The following is a 14001-nucleotide window of genomic DNA, read 5'->3' on the forward strand; positions in this document are numbered from 1 at the left end:
TTATTATTCAACTACAAATTCCAAGTCATCTTTTCTCCTTCCAAGGAAGTAATTTCCAGACACTGGTAAATGATATTTTTTTTCCATTCTTCGTGCAATCAAATGTATTGGTAATGTAATAATCTTAACATGTTATTTCATTTAACGACCTTCTGGCTTTCTGAATTAACCTAGCCTCAGGTTCGCTATACTAAGCACTAGAGCTCTTTAATTATGCTCTGATTCAAAAAGCCAACTGACCTTAAACAACCTAACAAAAAAAACCCAACACCTTAACATCAGCTCTAGAAGGTTATGGCAATCCCAGAAAGCTCAGTTTTCTTCATTGAACAAAGAGATGAACCCTTGATCCAATAAAATGCTGCAACAGAAGTTACTCATAGCAACTCAGCTGAATATTCTGCAAGTACTTCCATTTCAGGCCACACTTATTCAAATGACATGACAACACCCAAAATACAACAACTATCCTAAGTTCAAATGTTCATATGTCAGCTCAAAAAAGCATGTGTTTTTTTTTTTTTAAATTTACTTCTCTTCCTCCAAATGAAATAAACAGTTTCCATATATATTTATACATATAACAAATAATAACTGCCATTACCAAAATTGTTTTGTTTTGTTTTTTTTCCTCTAACTCCTAAGGGGCTGTAGTATTAATGTATGTCCTATTCTGTTAGGTCTACATCATCAAACAGGAAACTCAGTAAGAGCCAAACCACGCAGCCAACCTGTCCAGCAGATCAGGTAGGATCAAGGACCCAACATCGACACTACCGTCAAAAGCCAGGGAGAGGAGAAGCGGGTAGTGAACACCATTTCAGCCTTTGCTCCAGCCTGTCCCAGCCCCAGCCCCCGTTAGCAGCTGGGACTTGTTCAGCATGCTCCTGGAGCACCCCTTTTGTTCCAGTTTGCTACTGAAGGAACTGAGCTCATGGAGCCCAGGACTACTCCCAGAATTGAATCAAAGCATGCTAAGAAGAGGCAGCTGGGAGATAACATTTCAGAAATGCAAGACTGATCCAAGCCAAAATTTGGGTGTCTGTACACATTACACAGTGGATATGGGCATAACCATTCTGGAGAATACAAGATTTTTTTTTTTTCCATAAACACAGGTATTGCCACCTTCCAGTTATAACGGCAGTTTGAAGAAGCTCCTAAATAAATAAAATGCGTGAACTGGTTTCTTTGTACTGCTGCAGAAAACATTGAACTCACCTGCACTGGGTGCCTGACCATGGATAAGTATTGGTGGCTTCAGCCGGAATCCACTGCTCTTTTCCTCTACAAGCAAAATACAAAATTACAAGGACATAGCTGTAACATACTACATACGTTTGGTCAGTCACAAAATTCCTCGTGCTTTCTCCACTGGAACAACCCACAAGTTTTATAAATAACCAAAGTCATAAGGAGATTTCCAAAGAACAACTTCACTTCTTCCAAAAGAATTCTGAACTTCCATTGATCATCATGCCAGATACACATCACAAAGACAGACACACAAGTCATTGCAAGAAAAAAAATCAAAACTGTTTTTCAGGAGAAATATGAAACAGACCACTTTCACAAGATAAATTGAGTTCCTTCTGTGAAAGACGTAATAGAGGAACTTAATATTGGTTTTAAGTGAGAATCAAACTAAAGACAGGACAATCTGACAAGTATGACTAAACATGATAGCTGCTAACAAGCACCCAACTGCCAATTATCATAAATTAAATTAGACTTCATTGCTTAATATTAGTTTCTTATAATTCCATTAGCTTTTACCTTATGCTTTCATAGTATGAAGATAAAAGAAAATCCTTTGGTTGTGCTCACTACAGTTAAGGCTTTTAGATAAAATACAAAAATCTCAAAAAAATAATATTCATAAATCCACAGCTACTACAAAATGAGTTCCTTATAACTCACAAGTTATAATTATAAAATGTTTCCTTTTAGGGGCATAATGGCTGTGCTCAGAATGAGACAACTCAGCACCTTACCATCTTACTGTACTTCATGATTCTCATGCTATTTAGGCATAAGATAACGATGCGCTACACAGCAACACCAACATAGCCAAACCACAGAACAATGGTGATTAACAAAATAAGCGGTACTATCAACATAGGGTTCACAGGTCAGGGTTGATCATCATCATGACCACAGATTATGGTCGATTTGATTTTTAATACCAAAAAAACCCACAGTATCCAAAGTAGACAAATGAACATTTCCCTTAAGTTTTATCTTGAGGTTAACAGGTGGGCATAGAGTCACATTGAAGTCCTCCACCACCACTCCCAAAGCATTTGAGAATTTTGATATTTCTTATTTTAATTACCTCCAGCAAGCATGAAATCAAGCAATGAAGCGAGCAAGAGAACAGCTGTAAAATCAGAACCATCACCACTTGCATCCTCCCAGATAGGGTCTTGCTTCTGAAGTATCAGTACTTTGGACCGTGACAGCCTGACAGCCGTCTGCTGAAAAATGAGGAAGCTCACCTGGTTCCGAGTCAGAATTGCCTGTAGAGGGTTCACAGAAGCTTGACGGCATAAAGACGTTGTTCTTTGTTACTGCAGTCAAGGAAAAAGAAAAATAAAGAGATGTTGTGTAAGTTGTTGTTAATGATAAACTCCGTTCTCAGGCATATTAAGGCTGCTAAATGAAAATTATTTTCCCAGTCATTTGTTTTGTTTATTTTAGGCTTTTCTTTCTTCTAAACTAAAACTATTACAGCCATAGAAGTAAACAGGTCATTGTCCATAAAGATTCCCTTAGTTTCTCCTGAAGCAGAGAGCGAGCAAATTTCTTTCATTCTGGAGGGAAGATAAACACAAGATTCACAGTCTGAACTGTATCTGAGCTAGGAATTAAAAGTCATGTTAGAATGTACAGTATCGTTATCAAATACGTAGAACATTTCAAAAGGCCTCTGCAGAGAGGGCAGAAAGGAGTATAATGCCTGGTAAATAGTGGAAGCTAACACCCGGGCTCCTCAAAAGGGTGAGAGCGTAGTTCGCACTAAGAGCTGGGCAACTGAGGTTTGAACTACCCTGCCAGGAGAAAAATTTTACAGAAACAGAGGAGAGTACATCAGAGTTATTTTGCAGATGTCACACTTAAGCAGCATAACGGTCAGCAAAAGAGTGAAAAATGTTCAAAAGGAGCACATAAAGGACAGTGTTTCTTTTCCACCCTTTGCTGGGACCTAGAGAAGCAAGTAATAAGGAGCTTGGTCGAGGCTCTGCTCATCAGTAAGTACTTTCGGTGTTGTACAAACAAGCACAGACAATGCAGTTTATGAAATATGATGATCAGAGCAGGAGGTAGATGCACCAAGTGTCACAAGGCAACAATAGTAGGCTGGGGATTTTTGCCTCCAACAGATCATCTTGCACAAGGTGAAGTATGACAATATCTACCCGCTCTTTTAGCTTTTATGAGGCTGTGGAAGAAGATATATTGAAAAGAGAAAGGAAACTCATCTCTGAACACTGTTACACTAAAAGATGCAGCGCTTTCCTTTTGTATTTAAGTTTTAGATTTTTTTTTCATATTTGCAACTTTCCTTAATTCCATCTTCCCTCTTTTAACTATGGTCTGCCTTAAACTTAAACATGATGCGCATAAGCAAAATTTCCCTACCCTTGAGAGAAAGAAAAAATTTAAGAGGTTTGGAAAGTGAAAGATTTTCTGTAAACCAAGGCCACCGAATACTGTCAGCAATATTCAAAGAAGCCTTTACGGAAGTTGCAATTCCAATCAAAAGTTGTCACTGCTCGACAACAATACACATCAACAAATATCAAACATGACCATTCATGACTATGTGAATTACAAGAATTTACCCCCGGCCTTCCCAGCGATTTTGCTGCCTTGACTGTATAAGCAAACAGGCAGTGGTCATTCTCTCTTGCATTTCCCAGTGAGAGCATTGCTGAAATGCACTGAATCCTCTCCACTTTAAAAGGAATGGGAGAAAAGGAAAGGATCAAAAGTTAAGCATGACTTGAGACTTGCAAGATTCACCTGGCAGCAGAGTAACTAAGAAAAAAATTGCATTTATATAAATTTGTTAAGAGGCAAACTGATCATAACAAATCAAAAAGACTTCTGGTAAATTCTTCAATTTAACAGCGTAAGATTAAAAGCTGAAACTACAAATGTATATAAACTTATTGATAGAAAATATTTAAAACACTTATCTATCAACTCCTTTGGGCTTCATTGAATTTGCCAACAGAGATCACAGAAAAAGTCGGGGTACGTGGCTGCTGTGGTCTTAAACCAAAGCACAGCAGACAGTAATAAGACTGATGACATGGCTGGGGAAAAAAAAAAGGATAAGAAGGAAACTCACCACTCATATAATATTGTAACAAATCTTACCTGACTGAGAAGGAGGGAACTGAGTTAGGGATGAAGTTCTCTCACGCTTTACAGGTGGACAGTAGCTCCCATCCTCTCGATCAGATTCTGTAGGAAAAAGCAGTTAGAGTAAATGCACAAAATCCTGGAGACATATATTTGTGCTTTTTAATCTTACAATCAAATCTCTTACCGTCTCCATCTTCTGGACTTGATCCATCTGCTGATCTCTGCAATCAGATGACAGAGATAAAACAAAAATCACATGCTGAACATTTCAATCTCTTTGGATACTTCCAAATGTTTTAATCATTAGTTTGAATGTTCTTTTTTCTTTACCATCAATGATGTAAGCTCGATGCAAAGCATTATTTTTATGACTCGCATGTAGGCATAGAGTTTCATCCAGATGCTATTAAATAATAGTAACTCAAAATATTTCATTTACAAATAAGATACCTGAAAATTCATATCCAAGCACTAACATCGTTAGAGAACATGCAACAATTATTACAGTTAAAATTTTCTATATATTGAAAATCTGAAAATGACAGTTTTCAAATTTGGTTTGATTTCAAAAATATAGAAGTTCCAAACTCGTCATGAACATACCCATTATTTGGGAGTCCATTCCAAAGCACTTCTCCTAATTAATATGACATCTGTTCCTTCCACAAAAGGACAGTGTTGCAGGAATGTCTATATGGAGCATGCTCTATAAACCAGTACTATGATATTTTGATAGGAATGAGCAATGGATAGTCTCCTAGCATCTTCCACAGTCGCAGGAAGAAAACAGGAAGCTTCACAGACTACCATCCATCACAAGATTCAAAAAGTTTTTAAACAAAATTTTCACATCTTTTCTGAGGATTTCTAGGTCTCTCTCCTCCTACTCGCTCTGCCAGTTCCTCAGCTGACACAATTTCCCTTGTTCCTGCAAAACATACTCCCATAATGGACTCCTTTCACTACACGAGGTGGCCAGGGCAGCACTAGCACCTCCATCTCATTCCGGAACCTCTTGACATGCTGGACCTTCTCCCTGGTCCAACACTACTCTCCCATCCCACTCCTGCCCCAGGACACACAGACAGACACCTCCAGAGCCTGGAGGAGGTCAGCAGCTCACAGCCAGAGCCCACGGCAGCCCCAGAGCTCGTCCTCCCCCACCACAGCTACTCAGACTTTGGCATGGAGAACAGGCAGGCACACAAGGACCGGACAACGTGCAACAGGATTGGTTAAGGCCACACAGGACTATCATCCGAAAGACATACCTTGGACAGAAGAATGCCAGAAAGTACAAAATTTTGTGTTTAGCACTGCACGTATTTAGAATCTAGATACTACTGTGCTATCACTATTTCAACTCAATGCGAATGAAAACCCGTTTACACTGCATTTTGCCTATGCAGTAAGTTTAAGGGTTTTTCCTCTGTTGTTTTACATTAATAGAAAAGTATAGACTTCACTAGTATCCCCGTCAAGACCTTTAGCGTAGGGAATGCAAAGCTATTGACAGTTCTGGAAAACAATCCTCCACATCCACACACATCTATCAGCCCAATTGCATTAATACTGTATTTGATGATCCACGCTCTTCCTACATAATTGGTCAAGTGCTCTGCACTACTGGAAGATGATCTTATGAGGCATCTCCCTCGCCAACATACACTAGTTTCACAAAGGATAAGGCTAAAGGGGAAAACCATGATGCCATCTATCTGTTTCAGCAATCAGCATATGAAGTCAGAAAACAAATCTATTTTGCACAGAAAGTGTTGTCACATACACCAGAAATTTGTTTCAATTTTTAGCAAAAATCCTGAAAGCAAAAGGAAACAATTTGGTAAAACTTTTGCGTGAATGGAACTGCAGATCTCCACATGCAAAACCCCTTAAAAATCAACAAGTGATATCCCCGCGAACTTCAAAAACTTCTTAAGCTGTTACTAACACTTGCTGTATTCTCAATGCTCGAGTATCACACACAAAATAAAAGTCAAACACAAGCTTGTACAGCACAAGCTTCAAATTATCACATCACTGTCATTTCATTAACCGATGCAAGCACAATTATAAAGATCATCACTTCATTTAGTGGGCAAGGAGCATCGATATCCAAACCCCGCTCTGTAACCTACTGAGGGCAAAGCAGAGGTAAATATCTGTTCTCTCTGAATTACTTCCATGCTTCCTAGTCCAAGAGTTTTAGGAGATTAAAGCTATGCAAGAGCCCACGTGACAAGTTACAGCCGTTACTGATATTGCCAACCCTAGTCAAAGTAGATGCTGCACAGAAGTAAAAAAGGACTTCCCTTTCTCTCAAATGTATTTTTTTTTTCCTACATAGGCATCGAAATATCTAGATCCTTTGGTATGCTATCTTCCATCCTTACCCATACACACGCTGCTCGCTCTGTCACTTATTGCTTGGGGAAGTTGGGACAGACCTTGCAAGTAACTCCTACCAGAGAAATGCAACAACAGATTTAAATCTTTCATGGACTCAAGAATTTAAAGGGCCAGGGAAGAAAAAAGTCATAATCCCTTAGGTTGATCCCCAAGCACAGACAGGCAAAAAGAACCTCGTTTACGTCTACCTCAGTACTGAAACTCCTGCCTGAGCATTTAAGATATTCCGGTTCAATTTTCTGCTTTCAAATGAATGAGAATACGCACAAGTTATTCCACTGCGGAGTCGCCAACACTACTCGGAACTGTTGTGGGTTTTTTTAAGTTTGTTATACTCTGCATCCAGTAAGACCCACACCTCTGTTTCTTTGCTTTTATTATAAAACTCGCTGTCAATATTCACCCCCCATTACTTGAGCATTCACCTATCAGGTCTCCTCAACCTTGGATAAATCCCAAGTCTTCTCACTATAGTAATGCTTTCACCAACAACCAATTTGTTCTTACGTATCTTGGAAAATACTCCTAAATCCTTCATTGTTAGAAGAAAGGCTTTCAAGAAAATGAAGCTGTATGCACGTGATCTAACGAAGCCTGATTTCCCACAGACCCTTCCTAGATGACAAATGATGTGGAAGAACCTGCAGCAAGAAGTCAAATGCTTAAGGTAGTACAATGTTCTCTCTCCTCTCTAGTCTGCCCCTACCCGCAGAGGAATCCAGAGCCGAGACCTCCACCCCTCTCAGCAGCTTTGCTCCACCTGACGGAGAGGTTAAGGCAGGCAGCATGAGGCTGGGGGACACCAATAAACTGTATTAGCATAAGCTTCATTTTCTTATGAAGCCACGCTATAAAGCAAGTTAACACCACAGCCAGAAGTTGCTTACCAGTGTTGTTTATTCGGGAGAGGCTGGGGAGACTAGACAAAAAAAGGGGGAATATATGCATGATAAACTTGACACACTGGGGAAAAAAAAAAAAAAATCAGATTACTATTAGTGACAACCAACAGCAGTCCAGCCGTTCCACGACAGGCCTCTCTTTCCAGGCTACTCAGTCTGTACTTTAAAGCAACAGACGTTTTACACAAGCATACTACGCAACAGAATGAAAGCCAGGTCCATCTCATCCTATCAGGAACCATTAAGGTGACTCAACTTCTCTCCATCCGGTTCTTTGAAATCAGAAGCTGACGAGACACTTAAGCCAGTAACATCAAAATCCAACCTACAATTTACTCCTCATTTAAGAACAGAAGGCACCTCTCACTTATTCCCTTCTCCACTTACTTTTAGAAATCCAGCTACAGAAAAGTTACAATTATTTCTAAATAGAGGCTCCTACAATTCTGACTTGTTTCTAATTGACCACATGACCTTTTCAAAGGCTACCAACTGCTTTTTAAAAGTGCAAGTGGAAGTAATTAACCATCCCATACTGAAGTATAAACACTGCTTTACACCCATTACTTTCTCACACAGTAGTTACAACAAACTAACAGAGAACTTACACAAACTTCAACAAATCTGTCAGTTTTTGTTTAATCACAATAAAGAGCAGAAACAGGGAAGGCAAGGGAGAATTCAGGGAAAGCAAAAAAAGACAACATAATTAGGTGAAATCTCTAAGAGTACACTTACAGTGTTTATCTTTGAAAAATACATTTAGGATGCAAAAAGTCTTATACAAAAGGACTTCAGAGCACGGTAGAGCAAGTCTGCAATCCAGACACTTGCACATTTATAAGCATTACTGAATTGCCATGGCTCTTGCTTAAAAGCTGTTCCAGAACCTCTCAAACAATAGAGTCCTGCTGGCACGGCTACATGCTGGCTTGGGTTATACAGCTGAAAGTCAAGACATCAAAACCAGCTCTGCAAGAGGCCGTATCTCTGGCCACACCATGGTAATGTACAAACAATACCAAGCAAACAAGAAATATGCAGTGTCTCTTCTTCAGACCTCAGTCCTAATTCATCTACCTTCCCAAGGTCCTGGGAAGACGACATGAAACCTTCTGCTCTGGCAAACCAGTATGAGCATTCTGAAGATGCATCGTCCTTCTGTATAGTTCAAGGTAAGAGAGAGTTTTACTCTAAGAAACCGGGATCATTTGAGGAATGCCAGTGCATACACAGGCCAGTTACCTGCCTATACCGAGCACTGTACTACTCCGTAAATTCAAGTGAACAGAGTAAAGTTCAAGGATGCCTCAATATCTGTTGTGTACAGCCAAGAACTCCTGCATACATTCCCCAACAGCATTTTTGGTTCTTAAATTTCTTTCAGATCTGGGTTAACTGGGCTAAGATTTTCTGCCCTTTAAGAGCGAGTCTAAGATAATGACCACTTGCTGCAGTTTTCCTGAAAGTATGGTTAATACAGCTCTCTTGCCCAGTTCTAATAACAGCGGCAATTTCAAATGATAGAAAACTGACACAGAAAGCTGTGGCTATGTTTACCAGCTATATTTTAAAATACTAACCCTTGAAATCTTTAAACTTAAAAAGAAAAAAAATTTGAAATAGAAAAATTTCTGCAGCAGGTCTGCAAGACCTGACAGCCTGGACCCCAAAAGGGATTTAACCTACAGCTGTTTGTACCTTCTTACGACAATCCATTCAGCACCGAGTTTACTTGAAATGGCCCATTCTTGAAAACAACAAAACAAAAAAAATCAAAACAAGACAAGGGTGCAGGTACTGCGTCGAGCAGCCTTAGCAGGCAAAGATCTATCAAAGAATACACGCCTAGTGTGCGTGGTCACAATGCACGCTCAGGTGACACTCGCCTGCACCAAGAAAACAAGGTCCACCACCCAGAAAGATTATGAACACTTAAAATTTCTCTGAAAGACTGTATGGTAGCAATTTGGTGATCTAATCTTTCAAAAAAATATTTTGCTGCACCATCAGTAGAAGAAACTTAAATTAACAGCACTGACAGCTTTTCCTACCTCAAGGTACTGATTTTTTTTTTTTTACCCAAGTACCCAAATTCAAAATTCTGCTTTAGCATCTCTCTTGCTGCTTTTAATCTGTTAAGTACATTACAGGTGAGCATGACAAGCTCCTGGTTTATATCCAGTGGAAAGGGAGCATTAGCTGCTCACTTTGTCAAGCTGCAGCATTATGGCTCAGAGGGAATAAACAATCCTTCTCTAAACTGCTCAAAGCAAATCCCTCATATATACCCACTTTCTCACTCACTTAGAAGAGCTCTCATCCTTAGCAAACACAGAGTTTACACCCCAAATTTTGAAATTAATACTTGATGAGTCTTCTATAACAACACCCGCTAGGGAGGCCCAAACAAATTTCATTTCTACGAATTGCAACAACAGCTTAGAGGGGACTAACGCTTGAGATCAAAGAACCAGACAGATCGAGAGCTGCACTACCTGAAGTTAACAGTAACAGATTCCTCCTAGTAGAAGGGACTTTTTCTTTAATCCCCTCAGCAGCAGAAGTACTTGGTAGGTTCACACTTACCCCTGCCAGTTCTTGTTGAATAGGAGCAAGCTGGGCTTCAGAAGCGGGACTCAGGGTAGCACTGACTGAGGCCACAGCGGGAGCAGGGTGCTCAGAGTCGCGCTCACCAGCTGATTCTGTGTCACCCAGACCATGGTGGGGGGGCTCAACCTCTCCCTGGGGGTCCTCGCCTGAATCCGACAAACCTTTTTGCTCTGCAGGGGACTGGGAGCAAAAAAGAACACGTCCCTTCAATGCAAGGCTGCAACACGAGAGAGCAGTTGTCCTAGTGAGAGGATCTGCTAATCCCTCTTTAAATTCCACTCTTTTCACAGCATGGCAGAAGGAATGGCTTGCCACTGGGACACCAATTAAAATACGCACAAACCAGGTAACAGAACCTGCTGAGTGAATCAGCTTCCCCTCCCCACAAAAGCCATCAGTTGGAGCAAATGCACTTTTTTGAAAGTTAGCTAAAAATGTCAGCGTCCCCGGGAAAAGAGCATTTTTGCCAGCCATGGGGTTGTTGGGGTTTAACTCCTTCTCTCAAGGCCTGAAGGACAGCTAATTGCTTTTACCCACAGATTCAGACACAAGAATTAAATAGAAAATTCCTGTAAATAACTGTCCTTCACTGCTTCTTCACACCACATTTGAGGGAGGTGGGGCTGATTATATTCCCCACAGAAATTCATTATAACATTCACACAAGAGACACAATTCCTTTCATATTCACGTGATGGTGAGTTCTCTGAAAAACTACACCAATGTTTTCTTTTGTAAATTAAATAGTTTGCCCATCTGTTTCCAGGAGGAGGGTGACAGGATAGTGAGTGCACACTAATGGTATTCAATACTTTCTGAACTCCTGGGACAGACTCTTCACATTTCTTCAGATTATTTAATACTGCAGGTCCCCACTTGTAGAACAAAAAATAAGCATTACCATATCCTGCACACATCTGGAGAATTAAAAAGTTAAAGGCTTTGAGCCTGAACAACTGTATTGTGATGAAGGACTAAATTACAGTCCGTGGATAATATGCAGGACAAAGACATTCTCCCACTGCCATCTGTGGCAGAGGCCTCCTGGTGTCTTCTGGTGAAGATGTGGCTAAGAAGCACATAACCTTGGCCTGCTCTCCAAAAGCATTTAGTAGAATGAAGACAGACTAAAAATGCTCATCATTGCTTAGGTTCATGCAAAAGAGAGAGAACAGCAACCTCAAAAATAAACAGCAGCTTTTAAATCTTAAGGGCCCAAAGTTCTTCAGCTACAACTTGGCCTGTCCTCAAACAGAAGCAATTATTAAATGACTGCAATACACGCAAATTCATGAGTGGGTTCATTTCATTTTCTATTTTTAAAATTTTCTGGTTTTAACCGGAAGCTGGTATGAACAGACCCAAATACTAACTTAAAACTCTACAGAATAAGAGAGTAGAATTAAAGAATTGTTTTGTTTGTCGTCAAAAATTAAATCAAGTCTAGCACTCGGCTATTCTTGCCTCTTTGCTTCAGAAGAACAGCATGAAAAGGGTCTCGGGAACTGGCCACAGCACTTACAACATGTGTATGTTATTCATACATAAGGGCAAGGGGTAAACACCTCAGTCCTCCACTTGATATTTTATACCCATTACTCCCAGTCCAGTTTTTATGCTAAGCCTCACTTCCATAGAATCACAGAATGGTTAGAGTTGGAAGGGACCTTAAAGCTCACCCAGTGCCACCCCCCTGCCCTGGGCAGGGACACCTCCCACCAGCCCAGGTTGCTCCAAGCCCTGTCCAACCTGGCCTTGAACACCTCCAGGGATGGGGCAGCCACAGCTTCTCTGGGTAGCCTGTGCCAGGGACTCACCACCCACAGAGGGAAAAATTTTTTCCTGATATCTACTCTAAATCTACCCTCTCCCAGTTTGACGGAATCCAAGATTAACAGCATTCCAAACGTCACCCAAATGGCTTTCTTCCCCTTCAAGGGGAGACAGTCATAAAAAAAGTAAAAGAATTAAGTCACAAGTTACCTGCATCACACTAACCACAAAGGCAATTATGTAAGGAGCAGCACTGAAGATCTGATTTTTCTCCTGGCTTATGCTGCACATGTTCCCTGGTCCTCTCACTGTGGTATCCCAAGTCCTCACCATGTACCTCACCATTAACCTCGCCCCCACACCTCTTCAACCCTGCCGAACCATCTCTGGCCATCCACAGGGCCAGAGGCAGTTCATCGGCACTGAGCAGAGAAAGCGGGGCCATGCACACTGCGGCTGCAAGGGAGGAAATTTGGGTCTCGCTGCTCCAGGCAGGTTTCTAGTTTTCAGGAAACATGCAGAATGGTTTTAACGTTTAAAACAGTCCAGCTGCTGTCCAGGAGACAGAGACAGCCCTGCCGTTATTCACAAAGCCTTTGAAGAACCCTGGCACAAGGGATGGGACCATAAAAACCATAGTGGGGAAAATGCTGAAAGCTCTTTTCCCCTCTGGAGTGAGAGCAGCCCTGAGGGGAAGGGCCTGGGGGTGTCGGTGGGTGAGAAGCTCCCCAGGAGCCGGCAATGTGCGCCGGCAGCCCAGAAAGCCCCCCGCCCCCCGGGCTGCATCCCCAGCAGCGTGGCCAGCAGGGCCGGGGGGGATTGTGCCCCTCTGCTGCGCTCTGCTCTGCTCTGCTCTGGGGAGACCCCCCCGCAGTGCTGCCTCCAGCTCGGGGGGTGCCCACAGCAGAAGGCCCCGGAGCTGTTGGAGCGGGGCCAGAGGAGGCCCCGGAGATGCTGGGAGGGCTGGAGCCCCTCTGCTGGGAGGACAGGCTGGGAGAGGTGGGGGGGTCAGCCTGGAGAAGAGAAGGCTCTGCGGAGACCTCAGAGCCCCTTCCAGTGCCTAAAGGGGCTCCAGGAGAGCTGGGGAGGGACTCTTGATCAGAGAGGGGAGCCATAGGACGACAGGGGGTGGTTTTACACTGAAAGAGGGGAGATTGAGATGAGATCTGAGGAAGAACTTCTTGGCTGTGCAGGTGGTGAGCCCCTGGCGCAGGGTGCCCCGAGAAGCTGTGGCTGCCCCATCCCTGGAGGTGTTCAAGGCCAGGTTGGATGGGGCTTGGAGCAACCTGGGCTGGGGGGAGGTGTCCCTGCCCAGAACAGGGGGGTGGACTGGATCATCTTTAAGGTCCCTTCCAATCCAAACAATTCTATGATTCTATACCCAAAACAGTAGTAGGAAATAAGGATGGGACAGACGACCCTTGTCAAAAGCCAGAATGAACCTCAGGACGAGCTAACCATCCCAGGGATCTGAAGGCAACAGGGACCAATTAGGAAACTGTAGACACACAGACTCTGGGGCTGAAGATGACTAAGATGATTAATTGTCCATAAGAAGCAAAATAATGCATAGAAAGAGGGTGCAGAAGTGTTTCTACATAAAAACACCTAAATGCCTTATTATTCTTCAGTCATAATATACACAGAATTTGGAGGGAAAAGGAGCAGGAATATAACTATGAAAACATGAGTGGCATATAGGATGGCAACGCAGTGACTCCCACGGAGCAAGAGTTGGAAAGCATCAAATTAAACTAAACTATCACAGGTTCAAGAAAACCAACGCAAAACTAAAGGAGACAAAAAACCCATCATGCTGAACTTCTTGTCAGAGGATCATGCAGATGGTAGTAGCTCACATACTTGGGTTCAGCAAGCAATTGGCAAAATTCAAAGAAAAAAACACCTCCCTTACCAGCTATTTACACTG

General features: G+C 42.0%; 1 protein-coding gene across 1 annotated transcript in view; it reads right to left on the reverse strand.

The window, feature by feature from the left end:
- Positions 1-14001, reverse strand: part of RANBP3 (RAN binding protein 3) — a gene marked incomplete at its 5' end in the record, with an annotated part of 45591 nt that overhangs the window by 20080 nt on the left and 11510 nt on the right. The window contains 4 exons of the mRNA XM_082495374.1: positions 1222-1287; positions 2499-2570; positions 4387-4473; positions 4559-4595. Of these exons, the coding sequence (XP_082351500.1) occupies positions 1222-1287; positions 2499-2570; positions 4387-4473; positions 4559-4595 (262 nt within the window). The remainder of the gene's footprint in view (positions 1-1221; positions 1288-2498; positions 2571-4386; positions 4474-4558; positions 4596-14001) is intronic.

Source organism: Vanellus vanellus (genome assembly GCF_965231255.1).
Source record: "Vanellus vanellus genome assembly, chromosome: 25".
Lineage (NCBI taxonomy): Eukaryota > Metazoa > Chordata > Aves > Charadriiformes > Charadriidae > Vanellus > Vanellus vanellus.